The following is a 19,195-nucleotide window of genomic DNA, read 5'->3' as shown; positions in this document are numbered from 1 at the left end:
AAGTCCTCATGAAGCTGTCGGAAAAAAAAAGGATAAAAAGTTAAGATTTTTGAAAAGTACCTAGGCCATGTTCTTAAATGATGTTTTTTCAAGTTTTCACCCATCCACGTGATGATTTCTCTCTGCTCCACTGAAATGAATAGAGCAGAGATTTGATAGCAGGAATACAGTGGAGATGGCTTTTTTCTTAGGAAGGTGCGGTCCACCTACAAAACATTCTCCCATAAGGTGAACGTGTGGAATCGCAGACAAAGAGTAAAAAACAAAAAATATATAATTTTTATTGGAGGGGTGACTATGGGGCAACCGTCTGACAAAGATGACTGTCATATGTATTTGCCAAAAGAAGTATTAGTTTATTAATAGGAACCAGCTTGTAAACGCGTTTCGAGGTATGTGAACCTCTTCCTCGGTACTTGCTGCGGACGCACTACATGATTACACTCAAAAACATGAAGAAGATGGGAATTAATAGATGGAAAGTGGGACATGGTTTAGGTATGAAGCTGCAAGTAGTGCATGTGGCTCCACTCCATCCCTAATACTAATACATATCCAATGGATAACGGCAATCACATGACCAAGAATCACGTACCGCGGCCCTCTGTGAAATCTCCAGGCTCTCAGCTATATTTGGTAGCCAGGAGCTGGGAAACTTTAAATTACCCGCAGCTTTTCCACATGCGTCCACCATGTTGGTAACGGGTGTGTGCGCAGAAGCCGGGGTAAGATCCATAGATAAATATGGGGACTTGTTGAATTAGAGTATATGGGGATATGATCCATGAGGGGAGATGAAACTTAAACTTTTTAAACTTTTTTTTTCTACTTTTACACTTTTACATGATCGTCATTATCCGGTTCCCGGTGACATCTCTCTGCTCTCGGTTACTCACGCTAGCCAGGAGCAGAGAAATTTTAAATTTCCCAGGCCTCCTGGCCTTCTGCGCGTGCGTGAGATGTATGATGTCTGACGTCTTTCTATTTACATTAATCGACCACATGACCAGGGGTTGCTCCCCGCAGGTCCCTAGTGCTCCAGGTAGTCAGCTACCTCTGGCAGCCAACAGCAAGGAGCTGTCACATCCACAGCCCATGCGGCTGTATATCCCCACGGCGAGTGTGTTTCTACGGCCCTGGGTATTAAAGCCCACTTAGGAAGGATGTAAAAAGTTTATGTGGTGGAAAAAAGTGCAATCTGTTCCCCTCTATTTCAGTCTCCCCATGCTGCCATATTAATCGACCACCAAGGCCCTCAGTTACCGTTTATTGATCATAGTTCATGACTTTCACAGACATACAGCAATAATCATTCAGTATGTAGTACAATATGTTTTGTAAACAAATTTTACCCAAATCTTTCGACGCCCCCCTCCCCTCCCCCCAAATGGTAAAATCATTTATGTGAAAATAGACACTTATAACTGGTTGAATTCGAGTTTTCCTCCATTGCAGTTTACAGGATTCATCTGGGTAAATTTTTTGTCAACTAGAAAAAATAAATAAGGGGACATCATTTGAGTCAAAATTGTAAGAAGATGGATATTAGGGTCTGACTATCCATATCTCACACCAAGTGTCCCTGTCCCGCATATGGTGTCTCAAACGTTGCAGACAATGGCAAATCTGGTTCATCATACACCCGGCCTCCTGGTCCCTGGTACGTATCCCATGACTGCCCTGCTCTGTCTCTGTCCTGCTAAGACACAAAAATATCATCTCCAGGTGATTTACATGACAGGACAAAAAGCAGAATAAACATATGTAAATGCAACTAACTGTAGGTCCAGGCTGCCAGTTTGTTTTCTGGGATGTTGGATATTCGCCTCCAACTTCTTCATATTCATGATGGTCAGACATTCCATACCAATCTTCATATCCTCCTTCTAGGAGAAAAAAACAACAGCGCTTCTCACTTTCAAAACTCATTACTACACCTGATGTAATATTACCGCCTATGTACAAGAATATAACTACTATAATACTGCCTCCTATGTACAAGACTATAACTACTATAATACTGCCCTCTATGTACAAGAATATAACAACTATAATACTGCTCCTATGTTCAAGAATATAACAACTATAATACTGCCTCTATGTACAGGAATATAACTACTATAATACTGCCTCCTATGTACAAGAATATAACTACTATAATACTGCCCCCTATGTACAAGAATATAACTACTATAATACTGCCCCCTATATACAAGAATATAACTACTATAATACTGTGCCCTATGTACAAGAATATAACTACTATAATTGTGCCCCCTATGTACAAGAATATAATTACTATAATACTGCTCTTTATGTACAAGAATATAACTACTATAATACTGCCCCCTATGTACAAGAATATAATTACTATAAAACTGTCCCTATATACAAGAATATAACTACTATAATACTGCCCCCTATGTACAAGAATATAACTACTATAATACTGCCCCCTATGTACAAGAATATAACTACTATAATACTGCTCCTATGTACGAGAATATAACTACTATAATATTGCCCCCTATGTACAAGAATATAACTACTATAATACTGCTTCCTATGTACAAGAATATAACTACTATAATACGGCCCCTATGTACAAGAATATAACTAATATAATGCTGCCTACTATGTAGAAGAATATAACTACTATAAAACTGCCTCCTATGTACAAGAATATAACTACTATAATACTGCCTCCTATGTACAAGAATATAACTAATAAAATACTGCTCCTATGTACAATATAACTATTATAATACTGCCCCTATGTACAAGAAAATAACAACTATAATATTGCCCCCTATGTACAAGAAAATAACTACTATAATACTGCCTCCCTATGTACAAGACTATAACTACTATAATACTGCCTCCTATGTACAAGACTATAACTACTATAATACTGCCCCTATGTACAAGAATATAACTACTATAATACTGCTCCTATGTACAATATAACTACTATAATACTGCCTCTATGTACAAGAAAATAACAACTATAATATTGCCCCCTATGTACAAGAATATAACTACTATAATACTGCCTCCTATGTACAAGAATATGACTACTCTAATACTGCCCCTATGTACAAGAATATAACTACTATAATACTGCCCCTATGTACAAGAATATAACTACTATAATACTGCCCCTATGTACAAGAATATAAATACTATAATACTGCCCCCTATGTACAAGAATATAACTACTATAATACTGCCCACTATGTACAAGAATATAACTACTATAATACTGCTCCTATGTACAAGAATATAACTACTATAATACCGCCCCCTATGTACAAGAATATAACTACTATAATACTGCCCTCTATGTACAAGTATATAACTACTATAATACTGTCCCCTATGTACAAGAATATAACTGCTATAATACTGCCCCCTAGGGACAAGAATATAACTACTATAATACTGCTCCTATGTACAAGAATATAACTGCTATAATACTGCCCCCTATGGACAAGAATATAACTACTATAATACTGCTTCTATGTAGAAGAATATAATTACTATAATACTGCCCCCTATGGACAAGAGCATAACTACTATAATACTGCCCTCTATGTACAAGAATATAACTACTATAATACTGCCTCCTATGTACAAGAATATAACTACTATAATACTGCCCCCTATGTACAAGAATATAACTACTATAATACTGCCCCTATGTACAAGAATATAACTACTATAATACTGCCCCCTATGTACAAGTATATAACTACTATAATACTGCCCTCTATGTACAAGAATATAACTACTATAATACTGCCCCCTATATACAAGAATATAACTACTATAATACTGCCCCCTATGTACAAGAATATAACTACTATAATACTGCCCCTATGTACAAGAATATAACTACTATAATACTGCCCCCTATGTACAAGTATATAACTACTATAATACTGCCCTCTATGAACAAGAATATAACTACTATAATACTGCCTCCTATGGACAAGAATATAACTACTATAATACTGCTCCTATGTACAAGAATATACCTACTATAATACTGCCCCCTATGTACAAGAATATACCTACTATAATACTGCTTCTATGTACAAGAATATAACTACTATAATACTGCCCCCTATGTACAAGAATATAACTACTATAATACTGCCCCCTATGTACAAGAATATACCTACTATAATACTGCTTCTATGTACAGGAATATAACTACTATAATACTGCCCCCTATGTACAAGAATATAACTACTATAATACTGCCCTCTATGTACAAGAATATAACTACTATAATACTACTCCTATGAACAAGAATATAACTACTATAATACTGCCTTCTATGTACAACAATATAACTACTATAATACTGCCCCTATGTACAAGAATATAACTACTATAATACCTCTCCTATGTACAAGAATATACCTACTATAATATGGCCCCCTATGTACAAGAATATACCTACTATAATACTGCTCCTTATGTACAAGAATATAACTACTATAGTACTGCCTCCTATGTACAAGAATATAACTACTATAATACTGCCCCCTATGGACAAGAATATAGCTACTATAATACTGCCCACTATGTACAAGAATATAACTACTATAATACTGCCTCCTATGTACAAGAATATAACTACTATAATACTGCCCTCTATGTACAAGAATATAACTACTATAATACTGCCTCCTATGTACAAGAATATAACTACTATAATACTGCCCCCTATGTACAAGAATATAACTACTATAATACTGCACCTATGTACAAGAATATAACTACTATAATACTGCCCCCTATAGACAAGAATATAACTACTATAATACTGCACCTATGTACAAGAATATAACTACTATAATACTGCACCTATGTACAAGAATATAACTACTATAATACTGCCCCCTATAGACAAGAATATTACTACTATAATACTGCCCCTATGTACAAGAATATAACTACTATAATACCTCTCCTATGTACAAGAATATACCTACTATAATACGGCCCCCTATGTACAAGAATATACCTACTATAATACTGCTGCTTATGTCCAAGAATATAACTACTATAGTACTGCCTCCTATGTACAAGAATATAACTACTATAGTACTGCCTCCTATGTACAAGAATATAACTACTATAATACTGCCCACTATGTACAAGAATATAGCTACTATAATACTGCCCACTATGTACAAGAATATAACTACTATAATACTGCCTCCTATGTACAAGAATATAACTACTATAATACTGCCTCCTATGTACAAGAATATAACTACTATAATACTGCCCCCTATGTACAAGAATATAACTACTATAATACTGCACCTATGTACAAGAATATAACTACTATAATACTGCCCCCTATAGACAAGAATATAACTACTATAATACTGCACCTATGTACAAGAATATAACTACTATAATACTGCACCTATGTACAAGAATATAACTACTATAATACTGCCCCCTATAGACAAGAATATAACTACTATAATACTGCACCTATGTACAAGAATATAACTACTATAAGGCCTTTGTCAGACGGGCGTTTTTTCGCGCGATTTGCGGATCGCATGACGGATGCGCATCCGCAAATCGCGTGACCGGTGCGCGCAAGTCGCCCGCAAATTGCCCGAAAATCTGCTCCTAGCCGCGTTTCATTAGAAACGGGCCGGAGCTGTCCAGCGCATTGCATTCAATGGAGACGGCAATAGAGCCGACTCCATTGAAAGCAATGCGCTGCGGGCGAGCCCGGGATGAATTGTCGGTAAGGGCTTAAATGTATAAGCCCTTCCCTGCAATGCATCCTAAAATGTGTTAAAATTAAAAAAAATTGTACACTCACCTTCTCCTGGCAGCCAGAGCTCCGGGCGGCCGTCCTGCAGTGGGTGTGAAGGGGGTGTGAGTCAGACCTGCCCCCTGATTGGCTCAGCGCTGAGCCAATCAGAGGCATGCCTCACTCACACCCATTCATGAATTCATGAATGGATGTAAGTCAGACCTGCCCCTGATTGGCTCAGCGCTGAGAGACAGCAGTCACTCACCAATTCATGAATTCATGAATGGGTGTGTGAGTGTTTTCAGCCTCTGATTGGTCAGGGCTGTGACCAATCAGAGGCAGATCATTCAGCAGGCGGGGATTTTAAAGCCCCGCTGGCTGAATAGTGCCAAGAAGCAGTTCAGGAGAACTGACAGCGGCCGCGGCTGGACTCTGGCTGCAGCGGAAAGGTGAGTATACATTTTTTTTTTATTTTAACACATTTTAGGATGAATTGCAGGGAAGGGCTTATATATTTAACCCCTTCCCGACAATTCACCCCGCGCACGCCGGCAGCCCATTGCTTTCAATGGAGCGGCTGTATTGCCGCTCCATTGAATTGAATGGGCAAACATCGTTCTTCTCTGCCACAGCTGTTACAGCTGTGGCAGAGAAGAATGATTTGTCTTCTATACGTTCTCAATGGGGTCGGCGCTGCTGCCGCCGGCCCCATTGAGCGCATATAGAGAAGAGAACAGGAATCGCAGATCGCAGATAGGTGCGATCTGCGATTTTTTGTTCTATAATTTATCGGCCGAGCGCATAAAAAGCGCTCATGTGTCCGATACCATTGCAAAGCAATGGTTCTATAAAATCGCCGGACGCATGCGCATGCGCAAATCGCGGCTAAAAACGCCCGTCTGACTAAGGCCCCCTATGTACAAGAATATTTGAACAATTTTTCCTCTTATGTATACGAACATACATTAAGGCTGGTCTCACGCGGCCATAAGCACACTCTACTTGCGGAGGCCCCGCAGCGGATTCCAGATGTGAGCCTGGCCATGATGCTGCATTCAGCAGAATTGTACTGCGCATGAATTTGTCCCCATGCAGGCCGTCATGCACAGCACACCTTTTTTTTCTTTATTTATATTTGCCGCATTGTCGCTTAGTGATGATGCAGATGCCGCAGCCGAGAGCAGATTACGCAATTCTAACACGCTAATGTGAGCGGATCTGTGTTATTCAATGGCTTTTAATTGAACCGTATATCACTCCGGATCAAACTCTCGCGGAATCCGCAATTTAAGTCCGGACGTGTGAGACCGGCCCAACTGTCGTGGTTACATTCCTAACAATCTTGTACTTACCTGCCCAGCTCTGGAATTCCGGATCCGCTCTCTCCACAGTCTCATAGTGCGGGGACAGTGAGGGCTGATAATCTCGGGTCGGGTAGTAATACAGTCCTGAATCTGATCCACTGTCCTATGAAAGATAACCCGGAACACAATTAATGGTTGTACTTATACTGGTTCATTCTCATATCGGCCTCACCTGGTAGGCGCTGCTGCCGGTCTCAGAGCCACTATCAATCAGTAATGTCTTCTTTGCTTGTGTATTGATGAGTTCTCCATCTCCGTACTCATTGAGGGTTCCCTTGGGTGTGCTGCAGGGGTTAAAGAGAAAGAAGAAGATTTAAAGGGGCGGTAGCAGATTAGAAAATTACAAACAGCACCAATCTTGTATGTGGCTATGTTTGGTACTGCAGCCCAGTTTCATTCATAGATACATTCCACACAAACCTTTCTTGCTAGTTTTATACAAGCTCTTTAAGTGCTATATATAAGTCTCCCATAATACTAAGGGAGCACATTGGTCACTTCCATTCCTTCTCTTACCGCTCGTCCTTCTTCACTGCATTCCCTGTGAGAAAGAAGAGAAACGTAAAAGCAAATGCAAAATTCATGTTTTTTATAGTTGTCATTGTTTTTTAGCTAACTTTTAATTTGAGCTGTGTAATTACTACAAGGAAACCGTCAACAAGCTGCTGATGACAGATCCGTTGTGGGTATCAGGGGCCGATTGGCTATAGGCTCTACAGGGAGAAATCTCAATGGGCCAGTCTGGTAAGGGGCTAGTCTGGTCAGGCAGGGCTGATATCAGCATTTGGGCAGATGTCATGACTCACTGCACTCCAGTGGGCTTACTGTGGTTGAATTTGGGCTAATGCAAGATGGAGCATGTGCTTCAGGCCCTGCTCTCCCACAACAAGGGCACAGACACAGAAAAGGAGGAGGAAGAAAAACAGCATAATTTAAAGGGCCAGACCCAATCAACCACCAGCATGGCTATATAGAGCATGCTTATGACCACACCTACTTGTATTAGCCTCGCCTATTAGTAACTTGGCCCCATCTCCAACAGGAGGCCACTTTTAGAATTTTTTAAGTTCCCCTGATGAGCATTTTTTCCAGGGTTGTGCTCATTAACACATTAATACCCTATGAATTTCAGCTCATCAATATCTAATGCCGGCATTCGGTAAATAGCCGTATAGTCAGATTATAATTAAAACATATTAAAATAAGTCAACATCAAACAACCTTCTTGCTGATGGCTTCCAAGTAGCAATACTGGAAAATAACACGTTAAACTGCCTTTTGCTTTACCTTCTTTCGTCCTCCTTCCGAACCTCCTCACCAGGCAGAAGACGAGCCCTGCATTTAATAAGATGAGTAGCACCCCGCCTGCACCGATGGCCGCGAACAGATACGGGGTCCATTGGAAATCATCTGGGAGGAACGTAATATACAAACAGTGCTTTTATGTTCTCCTTCCTTTCCTCCCAGCAGTAACTGTCACAGTACAGGTTCTACAATGTAGCAACTTGCTCTTCCCAATATCTTCCCACCCCACCAAATAGCTTTCAGGCTCCACCCACTTTGGGGGGTGACAGCTAAGCTCCGCCCAAAGTGGAAGAGCTTTACAACATGAAGCTTCTACAGGGAAGCCCAGTAACATTACATGGTGATTGGTGGGTTCCATTGAGACAAACCCTTCAGCACCTCAGAACTCTCTCAGCAACTCACCGGCCTCTGGGACAGAAGGAGGGGGCTGTGTGGGTCCAGGGAGCTTCAAATCAGTGTCCTCTGGAAGATCAATACAAGTGTTTGAAAAGGTTAGGTGACATTTAAAGGGATGTGAATACATTATATATATAATTACTAATTAGAAACAAATAGTGAAACACTTTCTATTTTTATCTGTTTTTACTTTCTGCTTTGTGGTTTTCTTATTCTCTTCTCTATACATGACTTTGGCCACCTTGCCTGAGCTGCATTTAACAGGATTTACAGATTCTTTACAGCAGCCTCATGGGTCATGGAAACAATGCGCAGGAAGGGACTCACTGACTTCTAGGGGAGAGTATTGTGGGCATACATGGTGACCTTTGCAGGGAGGGTAAGGAGTTGAGCTGTGATCATCACCAGTAGACTCCTATGGGAGGGTGTTGTGGCCATGCTCTGTGACCTTTACAGAGAGGGGAGGAGGTAAGCTATGACCACTACCCATAGACCTCTATGGAAGAGGATTGTGAGCATGCTCTGTTACCTGTGCAAGAAGGGGGTCAGCTGAGACCATCATCTATAGACTTTTGTGGGAGAGTGTTGTGGGCATGCTCTGTGAACTGTGCAAGAAGGGGAGAAGGTGACTTTGTTCATCACCTATAGACTTCTATGGAGGAGTGTTGTGGGCGAGCCCTGTGACCTGTGCAGGTAGAGGGAGGAGGTGAGCTGTTACATCACCTACTGACTTCTATGGGGGAGTGTTGTTGGTCTGTTCTGTGCAGGGTTCCCTTTAAAGAATAACTTATGGGAAAACAATACGATGTCCAGTATTATGACCTGGGGGTGGAGCATTACACAGGGGGTCTCTCTTGGTATTCTCTAAATCCCTGCCATGCTCCACCCCCTTTGGCCCTGCATTGGGCATCACACAATGTACCAGTACTGAGTGTTCCTTTAAGGATGAGCTGCGGTTTATTGTTCCACTCGGCAGGGATTACCTTGTGTAGTGACTGTCAGCACGGCTCCGCCATCTGCATAGTCGCTGTCTCCCAGCTTGTTGACGGCGTTCACAGAGAAGTTATACACTGTACTGCCTCTAAGTCCAACAATAGTAAAAACAGTGGACCGGGGTGGGAAGACATCGACGTACATGTAACTGTCAGCACCGCTCATCCGATACCTGCAAAACAGCAGTGCATTTCTAACAACTGACCACTAGGTGGAGTATTGGAATGAACGCTAGATTATGATGACTAGCACTTGTTTTTCATGTTTTCTTACAATTCTTTGCATTACATTAGTTCCCTGAGTGAGATTACCCAATAATAATGTTCATCCAGGGCCACCTGCTTCATGAATAGAATGCTAGTACTCCAGTAAGAACTGACACACATGCAGGCAGGAAAAGCTGCAGGTAAAGCCAATTGAAAAAATAATCCACTAACCGGACTCGAAATTGTTGTTCCACTCCTCCATCAAATCCCTCCTTCCATCCAAGGGTCACTGAGTTGTGGGTAAAGCTCAAGATCTTCAGATCAGTAGGTGGATCGGGGCGACCTCGGGGCAACATAGAGAAGATTTACTGCAGCTTATAAGAAACGCCAACTGCTATTCATAAAGTGAATAACAACTGAAGATCCTGTGAAAGTGTCGGTCAGGTCTGAGTTACCTTTGTATCTATGGCAACATGATGGCCAAAATGTTTGAAAGTGACACAAATTTAGTTTTTCACAAAGTTTGCTGCTTCAGTGTTTTTGGATCTGTTAGTCAGATGTTGCTATGGTTACTAAAGTAAAATTATAAGAATTTCAGAAGTAAACTTTTATTGACAAATACATTAAGTTTAGTCAAGGACTCGATATTTACAGTGGTGACCCTTAGTTTTCAAGACTCCTTCACTTCCTACTGGCACACTGGATATCAGCTTCTGGGCCAATCATGACTTATGACAGCCCATTCTTCCATTCAGTGCTTGGAATTTATCGCATTTCTGTGTTTTTGTTTGTCCACTCACTTTTTGAGGATTGACCACAGGTTCACAATGGAACTGAGATCATAGAATCATAGACAGGTAGAGTTGGAAGGGACCTCTAGGGTCATCAGGTCCAACCCCCTGCTCAGTGCAGGATCACTAAATCATCCCAGACAGATGTCTGTCCAGCCTTTGTTTGAACACTTCCACTGAAGGAGAACTCCCCACCTCCCTTGGTAACCTGTTCCACTCGTTGATCACCCTCCCTGTCTAATATATAATGTGTCTCCTCCCTTTCAGTTTCATCCCATTGCTTCTAGTCTTTCCTTGTGCAGATGAGAATAGGGCTGATCCCTCTGCACTGTGACAGCCCTTCAGATATTTGTAGACAGATATTAAAGGGGTTGTCCCGCGGCCAAAACGAAAACATTTTCACACCCCAGTCCCACATGTTAAGCAAGCATTACAAACTACCCATGTAAATCGTTTTTTAGAGCGTTTCTACTCACCATGAAGCTGTTTCATGAAGATATAAAAATCTTCTTCCAAGATGGCTGCCGTCATTTCCCAAGGTGCACCGCTGGTCTTCTCCCATGGTGCACTGCGGGTCTTCTCCCATGGTGCACCATGGATGTTCTTCTCCAGTCTGAACTCCACTGCCGATTACAGCCACCTCATTGGCTGATTGGCACCATGTGACGGGGCGGAGCTACGTGATGACGCTGAGAAGGGGGAGGAGCCAGGACGCAGCTCGTGAGCCCGGAGCCATCAGGAGATGATTTTTCTCAGCGCAAGCGCGACTGTTGCGGCGACCAGAGAGGAAGGCTTCAGTCGTCGCTATGGAGACGGGGATGCCAGCACCGGAGGGGGTAAGTGTATAACTTCTGTATGGCCAATATTTAATGCACGATGTATATTACAAAGTGCATTAATATGGCCATAGAGAAGTGCATAACTGCACTTGCTTCTGCAGGACAACCCCTTTAAAGTCTCCTCGCAGCCTTCTTTTTTGCAAGCTAAACATTCCCAGATCCTTTAACCGTTCTTCATAGGACATGATTTGCAGACCGCTCACCACCTTGGTAACTCTTCTCTGAACTTACTCCAGTTTGTGTCTTTTTTAAACTGGGAGGCCCAGAACTGGACACAGTATTCCGGATGAGGTGTGACTAAGGAAGAGTAGAAAGTTGCCCTTTTTGCTGCTGCATAACAATGTTGACTCATGTTCAGTCTGTGATCTATTAGTATACCCAAGTCTTTTTCACATGTGCTGCTGCTTAGCCCAATTCCTCCCATTCTGTATGTATTTTTTTCATTTTTCTTGCCCAGATGTAGGACTTTGCATTTCTCCTTGTTAAATACCATTCTGTTAGTCGCCGCCCACTGTACAAGCTTTTCTAGGTCTTTCTGAATACTCTCTTTCTCTTCACTAGTGTTAGCTATCCCTCCTAGCTTTGTGTCATTGGCAAATTTGATCAGTTTCCCATCAATTCTTTCCTCTGAATCATTTATAAAAATATTGAACAACACTGGGCCTAGGACAGAGCCTTGTGGTTCCTCACTTGATACCTTCTTCCACTTGGTTGTGCAGCCATTTATGACCACTTTTTGGGTACGATCACTCAGCCAGTTGTGAATCCACCTAACAGTTGCCTTGTCAATCCCATATTTGGTCATTTTTTCAATATGTATAGTATGAGATACTTTGTCAAATGCTTTACTAAGGTCAAGATATGCTATAACTGATATGTGATACTATATGTGATTCTGTCGTAGAAGGAAATTAGATTAGTCTGGCATGCCTTGTTTGTTACAAACCCAGCTGGCTCTGGGTAATTACTTCATTTTCCTCCAAGTACTTGCATACATGCTGTTTAATAATTTGTTCAAAGATCTTTCCCGGTATAGAAGTCAGGCTCACAGGCCTGTAGTTTCCTGGATCCACCTTCTTCCCTTTTTTGAAGATAAGGACAACATTTGCCCTTTTCCAATCTTCTGGGACTTCTCCTGTTCTCCATGAATTCGGTGGAGTTTCCTGGTCACAGACCCAAAATGTCAATGTTTTGTCCACTGAGCCACTTTGTTATCACTTCTGTCATGTGACATGGTGCTCCATCATCAGTGTCAGCTTGGCCAATAAACCTACAGGGAAAGGTCGCAGTGGCCCATCCGGGTCCTGGGACTAGTGGAGAGGTGGAATTTTTTGTTTAACTATCTACTCAATTACAATGAAACTAAAAAAAAAAAAAGTTATACTCACCCGCGCTCCTCGTGCTCCGGCCTCTGCAGTCTACAAAGTACTTTCTGTCACCCGATGGCTTTCGGGCAAAGATCGATCATATGACAATCCCATGTGATTGCTGTGATAGAGAACTCGCCGTAGCGATCACATGATTGCTCTAACCGGATGTTTACGGGTGACTAAACCTTACTTTGTCGACTGCAGAGGCAGAAGAGCAGTATAGATGAGTATAACTGTTTTTTATTATGCCAAAATTATTTTTGCTGTGTTTTTTTATGTCACATATAGAATTATTTTTGAACGTTTTTTTCACTGGATTTTTCATCAATTTTTCATTTTATTAGTGGGTAATCTGTACAAAAAGTACATATATAACCACCCCAGTCCTCTGCAGTCTGATCTATGTACAATATTTGGTCTGATGAAGCCCCCTCAGACTATTTGGACATCTGGAAGAATGATTGTACAGAAAAGAATAGGTGAGCTCTACCATGAGTCTTGTGTCATCCTGAGACCTTAAGCCGGACGAAGGGTCCATAGAAGATCCAAAAGCTCGCTTTTTAGCCATTAAAAGGCATCATATCTACAAGATTACTTGTTTTCTTTTACTGAGAACAATCACATCTTGAGACTATATATGGGTAGGGTTGCCTTTCATCCAAGGGAGCGGGCTCACTCATGGCTTTAGAATACGGCCATGAATAAAGAATACTATCTAAATATCCTCAACGAGCAACTTCTCCCAACCAGCCTGGAGCAATTTGGTGATTACCAAAGCTTTCTCCACCATGTAACAATACAAAAGTGATAACTAAGTGGCTCCGTGAACAAAACACTGAAATTCTGGGTCAGAAAAATTACCAGATCTCCACCCCATTGAGTACCTGTGGTCAATCCTCAAAAAGCGGGGAACAAACAAAAACACAGAAAGTTGTCCACAACTCTACATGCGTCTTCGATAGAAATGCAAGCAACCTTGTGACTATTTTACACTTTCCATCATGGCTAGATATCACATGGTCACTTATGACTTTTTTTTCCCCCATAGGGAACACTTTAATCTATTGGATGACAGCCATGTATCGCCTTACTGGTGCTGACAAGATGGATAGAGAAGCTGTCCACTCCCAGAGCGTTGGTTGCCGTGCAGGTAAAGATGGCGTAATCATGCACCGCGCTCACATTGGCAATGATCAGTGTGCTTCTGTGAATCCACAACTCATGAGACGTTTTCACAGAATACCTAAGAAATCCATAAAAAGTAGACAGGGAATAGTTAATAAACCGCAGCGCGACGCCCCACTTCCCACCTGCCCCCTTTTTCATATGTCAGTTTCATCCGTAAAATAGCTGGTCTACTAAAAGAATTGAAAAAGTTGCTCCAAAATGGTGGCAAAAATACCGGAAGGCAATCGTGAGAATGTCCTGAGGAGGTCATTCCCATCACTGAACTGTATATTCACAATGGGGGGATTTACAATTGAATATTTGCCAGTTTAATTGCAAAAATTGCGCCAAAAAAACGTCTTGTATCAGACGAACGCAATGGGTCAAACAATTTGCAGATTTGGCCTCCAATACCACCTCTACACTGTTGAAACCCAAAAGTGACCTCCTTGTCTTTCCGCCCTTTAACCAGCTGACCTCCCCTCAACATCTCCATTCCAGTGTCTGGCACCATCATAACCCCCAGACAGCATGCCCGCTGCCTTGGCGTCACACTGGACTCTGACCTCTCCTTTACCCCCCATATCCAATCTCTGGCCCAAACATGCCCCATACACCTCAGGAATATTGCTAAAATACGTCCGTTCCTCACCACGCTAAATACACTCGTAGTCGCCCTCATCCACTCCCGAATCGACTACTGGAACTCGCTGCTTATTGGCCTTTCCCGCACCAGATTCTCCCCCCTCCAATCCATACTAAATGCGGCAGCTAGACTCATCTTCCTACCTAGATGCTTCTCAGACTCCTCTGCACTATGCCAGTCGCTGCACTGGCTGCCCACGTATCACAGAACTAAATTCAAACTCATTGCCCACAAAGCTCTCCATGGCCCCTCATCACCGTACATCGCTTACTTCCTGTTTGTACACCACCCAGCCTGCACACTTCGAACTGCTAACACTCTCAGACTAAACACCCCTCTAATACGAACCTCACACACTCGCCTAAAGGACTTCTCTAGAGCAGCACCGGTCCTCTGGAACGCTCTACCCCAAAACATCCGGACAATCCCCGACGCGCAGAACTTCAGATGTGCCTTAAAGACGCACCTCTTCATAGACGCATACCAAACCACCTGATCTAGTCCCGCATCCCCACAATATGCCTCCTGCCTCTTCCTATGGCTTTCCACTTTTGCCTATCATGTATACTTCCTGCCACACACCTCCTATACTACCCTACCCTGTTTGTGTCCCAAAAAAACTGTATATCACATGTGATTGTCGCATTGCTGTGTTCCCCCTTGGTCCATCTCCTTCTTTTTCACCCCACCCCCATTATTTCTAAATAATTGAATACCACATGTAACTTTTGTATTTTCTGTAATGTTCGTAATGTGCGGAATAAGTTGGCGCTTTACAAATAAAGATTATTATTATATGTCCCTCTTGTATACTTTGCACCCCATTTATGATGTGTTTTAGACACTTTGGAGCAAATTTATCACTGGTGCTGGGGAAGACTTTGGTGTAAGTTGTACAATTTTTTTTTTATGCCAATAACTTTAGACCTTCTTACTATTAATTTGCGCCACAAAGAACACATGTTCCGCCTCTCACTTTTCCAAAGAGTCTAGAAAAGACGGCAGGTTTGAGTGGCGGGAGGTTTTTAGAGACATCTATGATGTGCAACTTCATAAAACGTTCCAACATTTGTCCTAATCACACTCCACTAGCTGGGGGGAGTACAGGGGGGGCTTATTTATTATAAACTGGATGACAGAGTTTTGGCCCGCGACGCACCAAAACGGCCGGGTTGATCTACGTAGACCGGTGTTTCACATATGTAAAGCCTGTGCCAAGCTATGAGCAACAAGTGAATTCGGAGGCGGAAGCCTCTTACTACATGTGATTCATCCGGTGGTGCCTCCATGCTCCAGATGAAAACCTACGTCAACTACCAGCTGGAGAAGGTTTTTGCTAAAATCTACACCAATATAGTAAATGTGTCTTCCACACCCTGCCCGTCTACTTTTTGAAAGCATGGTGGGGCACTAAAAAGCCCCAGTTAAAGCGTGTGCGCCAAAATTGTGACTTTTGGATGCCAGAATTCTGGAGTTCAGATCATAATAAATAGGGCTCTGCAACGTTTCTGTCATTTATGCCACTCCCTGGTGCTTTTACAAAAAGTGGGAGGGGCTCTGCTTTTGAAGGCGTGGCCATGCATGGCTAGTCTAGCTGGCGTAGGTTTTCCTCCGGCACTTTATAATATATTTGTTACTTGTAGCTGACCATAGGCTTTTATTAGACTGGGCTGTGATACACTGATCTAAGTAAATAAGCCCCGTGAGTCCACGCCTCTAGATATATGTAAAAATGCGACAAACCCATCACCATCAGGCGACATTTGATGCATTTGTTATATCTTTAAACTGAAGAAGAAAAGAAAAGCTGCTGGAAAACTGGTGTCAAAAATTCCCTTGATGATATTAGGAATTCCCACTTTTTTCAGCAAGCACAAGAAAGGGTGTGGCTTGAGGAAATGGGTGTGGCCTAAATGTGCCTTTTACCTCCAAAATGCACCAATATTTTGCTGAAAAATCTGGTGTTAAACCAAGTTTATACCCTGTGATAAGTGGCGCATTTTAAGACTGTCCAAGTTTACACTTTCTAACTATTAGACAGTAAATCTGCCCCAATGTCTCTGTACAGCACCAGGAAATGGGGGAGCCGGACCGCGGCTCTGGAATTACTGTTTATTTATGGTAGCCGGTGGTAATATGGGAAGATCCAGTGATTAGGTGATGACGGGCCATTCGACTCGGCCCATGAGAGTCCTGGAATCTGGCCAGACTACCCTGACTGACTGAAATGCGTCGCTCGTCACTATCAGAGATCTGAATACCTGGGGTTTGAGAAGTCCAGGGTGATGCCATTCTTCGCCCAGCTGAAGGCCACATTTGGGATCCCCTCAGCTTTACATTCGAGCCCCGTTGAACTTTTCCCGTCTCCGGGAACGGCCACTTTGCTGAGGTGAACGCCTTTGTCTATCTCCGGCTTAACTGCAGGAAACAAGAATCAGGAAGAAAAGTCTTGTGGTGGGTACAGCAGCCTCCAGAAGGAGGAGAAGGGTCCTCAACTCCCATGGTTGGTCAGTACGCCCAATGGAAATGAATATGGCGGTCATTTCCTGACTGGAGGGGAGCCGTCATTATGGAAATCCTACTTACAACGCACAATAAGGCGGGCATCAGCCTTGACAGATGGGGGGACTCCATTATCCACCATGCACTCATAACGCCCGGCATCCGTCCTCTTGGCGTCATTGATGATCAGTCGTCCAGTAAGACCATCAACTTGTCTTTCCAAAGCGGACAAATCTCTCTCCTCGTCTCCCTGTTGATAGGAAAGACACAAAGGATGAAATGTATTAAGACCAGCATTTCAAGCGCGGGTCTTAATATTATTTCCCCTGGTGTACGATGCGCCTAATATATAAAGAGGCGCAAACCTCCCCGTATATTAGGCGAATCTAGATTCTCCATGCACCTATATAGAAATCTATAACAGGTCCAACCTGCCATATATTTCTGGTATAATTTACTCCAGTTTTTGGTGTAAATTACATATAAATCTGTCAGTCCAGGGTGGCCGCGCCGACGCTCAACAAGCCACGCCCCTTTTCCAGGAAAGTGGCGAACAACAGCACAAACCACAAAAAGTCGCAAAATGTTTGTGCAAACAAGTAGAAACTGGCATAAGAAGTTTCATGAACGTTCCCCACAGAGTCAATGCTGAAATGTGATCACTTGTAGTTACAGGTCTAAAGCCTGAGGCTGCACTACTGAGACTCTGATGGCTACACATCCCTTTGTTGTCATGGAGGCTTTGGGGCATAAGTATCATGTTTCGTTCACCAGATTTCTGACTTTTTGGAGATTTACACCCAGCCCCACCACTTTTTCAAAAAGTGGGCAGGGCCTGACGGTAGTGGGTGTGGCCTGTCATATTTACCATAATGTACGCCAGAAATTAGGATACATACTAACAGAAACCCTTGCCAGCTTCAAGCTGGCATCAGCTTCCACCTGGCAGATGGAGGTCCCCCAAAGAGTCCCTGCTTCGATCTGATTACTCGTAGCTACAGGCCCGAAGCCTGAGGCTGCACTACTGAGAGATTCTGAGGACGGAGTTCTCCCTTCTATTGTCATGGAGACCTTGGTGTAGGAGCCATTCTACATACGCCCCCTTGTGTTTATCAATGTGCGCACATAGCTGTGGCTATTCAAAGAGGATATTGATGTGGATCCGCACATCATCTCCTGCGCCATTCAGGGATCCGCTCCCAGAAGTAGTCCTGCTGCCACCAGACATAATCCATAGAAGCCAGGAAAAGGCCACAATGGCGCTCCGTACCAGCCATCTCCACTGAAACATGGCATCGCTGACAGGATTAGCATCTGCCACACACACGAGCTCCGCTCTCTCCCCCAAGTCCACTTCCGTGGGGTCAACAAGGCTGCGAATAGATGGAGAATCTGTGGGGGCAAAAACCGAAAAATATCAGTGAAGCTTCACCATTGATGAGCATTTGCCTGTATGATGAATCTCCTCTGCCTCTTATGGCAAAGCGGTGTTCATTTTGTGCAGGAGAGGTAAAAAAAGATGGGAAACCATAGGCAAGTTGTTGCTGACGGATCTTTGGTCTTATTCCCAGGCTACTTGGAATATCAAGGCGCCGATGGGATTCACAGTAGGACAATCAACAGTAGCCTTCTTAATGTGGCATATGATAAAAAGACCAGACCTATTAACAGCAGCTTGCTGACAGTTTCCATTTAGAGAGAAAAAAATTATATGTTGCAGAGGCAAAAAAACGTAAAAATACATGAAAAGAGCAAAGAAAAGTTCCACCATTGATTCGGGTGCCGGCAGGGGGCGGAGCTGAGCGGGGAGGAACAGAGGGGA

General features: G+C 42.7%; 1 protein-coding gene across 1 annotated transcript in view; it reads right to left on the bottom strand.

Moving 5' to 3' along the window:
* Positions 1-1,386: 1,386 nt before the first annotated feature.
* The window catches only part of NPHS1 (NPHS1 adhesion molecule, nephrin), a 78,478-nt gene continuing 60,669 nt past the window's right edge, over positions 1,387-19,195 (bottom strand). Inside the window, exons 18-30 of the mRNA XM_066606415.1 lie at positions 18,644-18,765; positions 17,458-17,623; positions 17,133-17,289; positions 14,150-14,301; positions 10,290-10,401; positions 9,843-10,024; positions 8,866-8,925; positions 8,446-8,568; positions 7,675-7,699; positions 7,331-7,442; positions 7,147-7,261; positions 1,780-1,886; positions 1,387-1,696 (exon numbers count right to left, since the gene is read on the bottom strand). Coding sequence (XP_066462512.1) covers positions 1,568-1,696; positions 1,780-1,886; positions 7,147-7,261; positions 7,331-7,442; positions 7,675-7,699; positions 8,446-8,568; positions 8,866-8,925; positions 9,843-10,024; positions 10,290-10,401; positions 14,150-14,301; positions 17,133-17,289; positions 17,458-17,623; positions 18,644-18,765 — 1,562 coding nt within the window. The 3' untranslated portion in view covers positions 1,387-1,567. The remainder of the gene's footprint in view (positions 1,697-1,779; positions 1,887-7,146; positions 7,262-7,330; positions 7,443-7,674; positions 7,700-8,445; positions 8,569-8,865; positions 8,926-9,842; positions 10,025-10,289; positions 10,402-14,149; positions 14,302-17,132; positions 17,290-17,457; positions 17,624-18,643; positions 18,766-19,195) is intronic.

This window comes from Eleutherodactylus coqui, chromosome 6 (assembly GCF_035609145.1).
Source record: "Eleutherodactylus coqui strain aEleCoq1 chromosome 6, aEleCoq1.hap1, whole genome shotgun sequence".
Classification (NCBI taxonomy): Eukaryota; Metazoa; Chordata; class Amphibia; order Anura; family Eleutherodactylidae; genus Eleutherodactylus; species Eleutherodactylus coqui.
The sequence above is the reverse complement of the archived record's forward strand: the minus strand, read 5'-3'. Positions and strand labels throughout refer to the sequence as shown.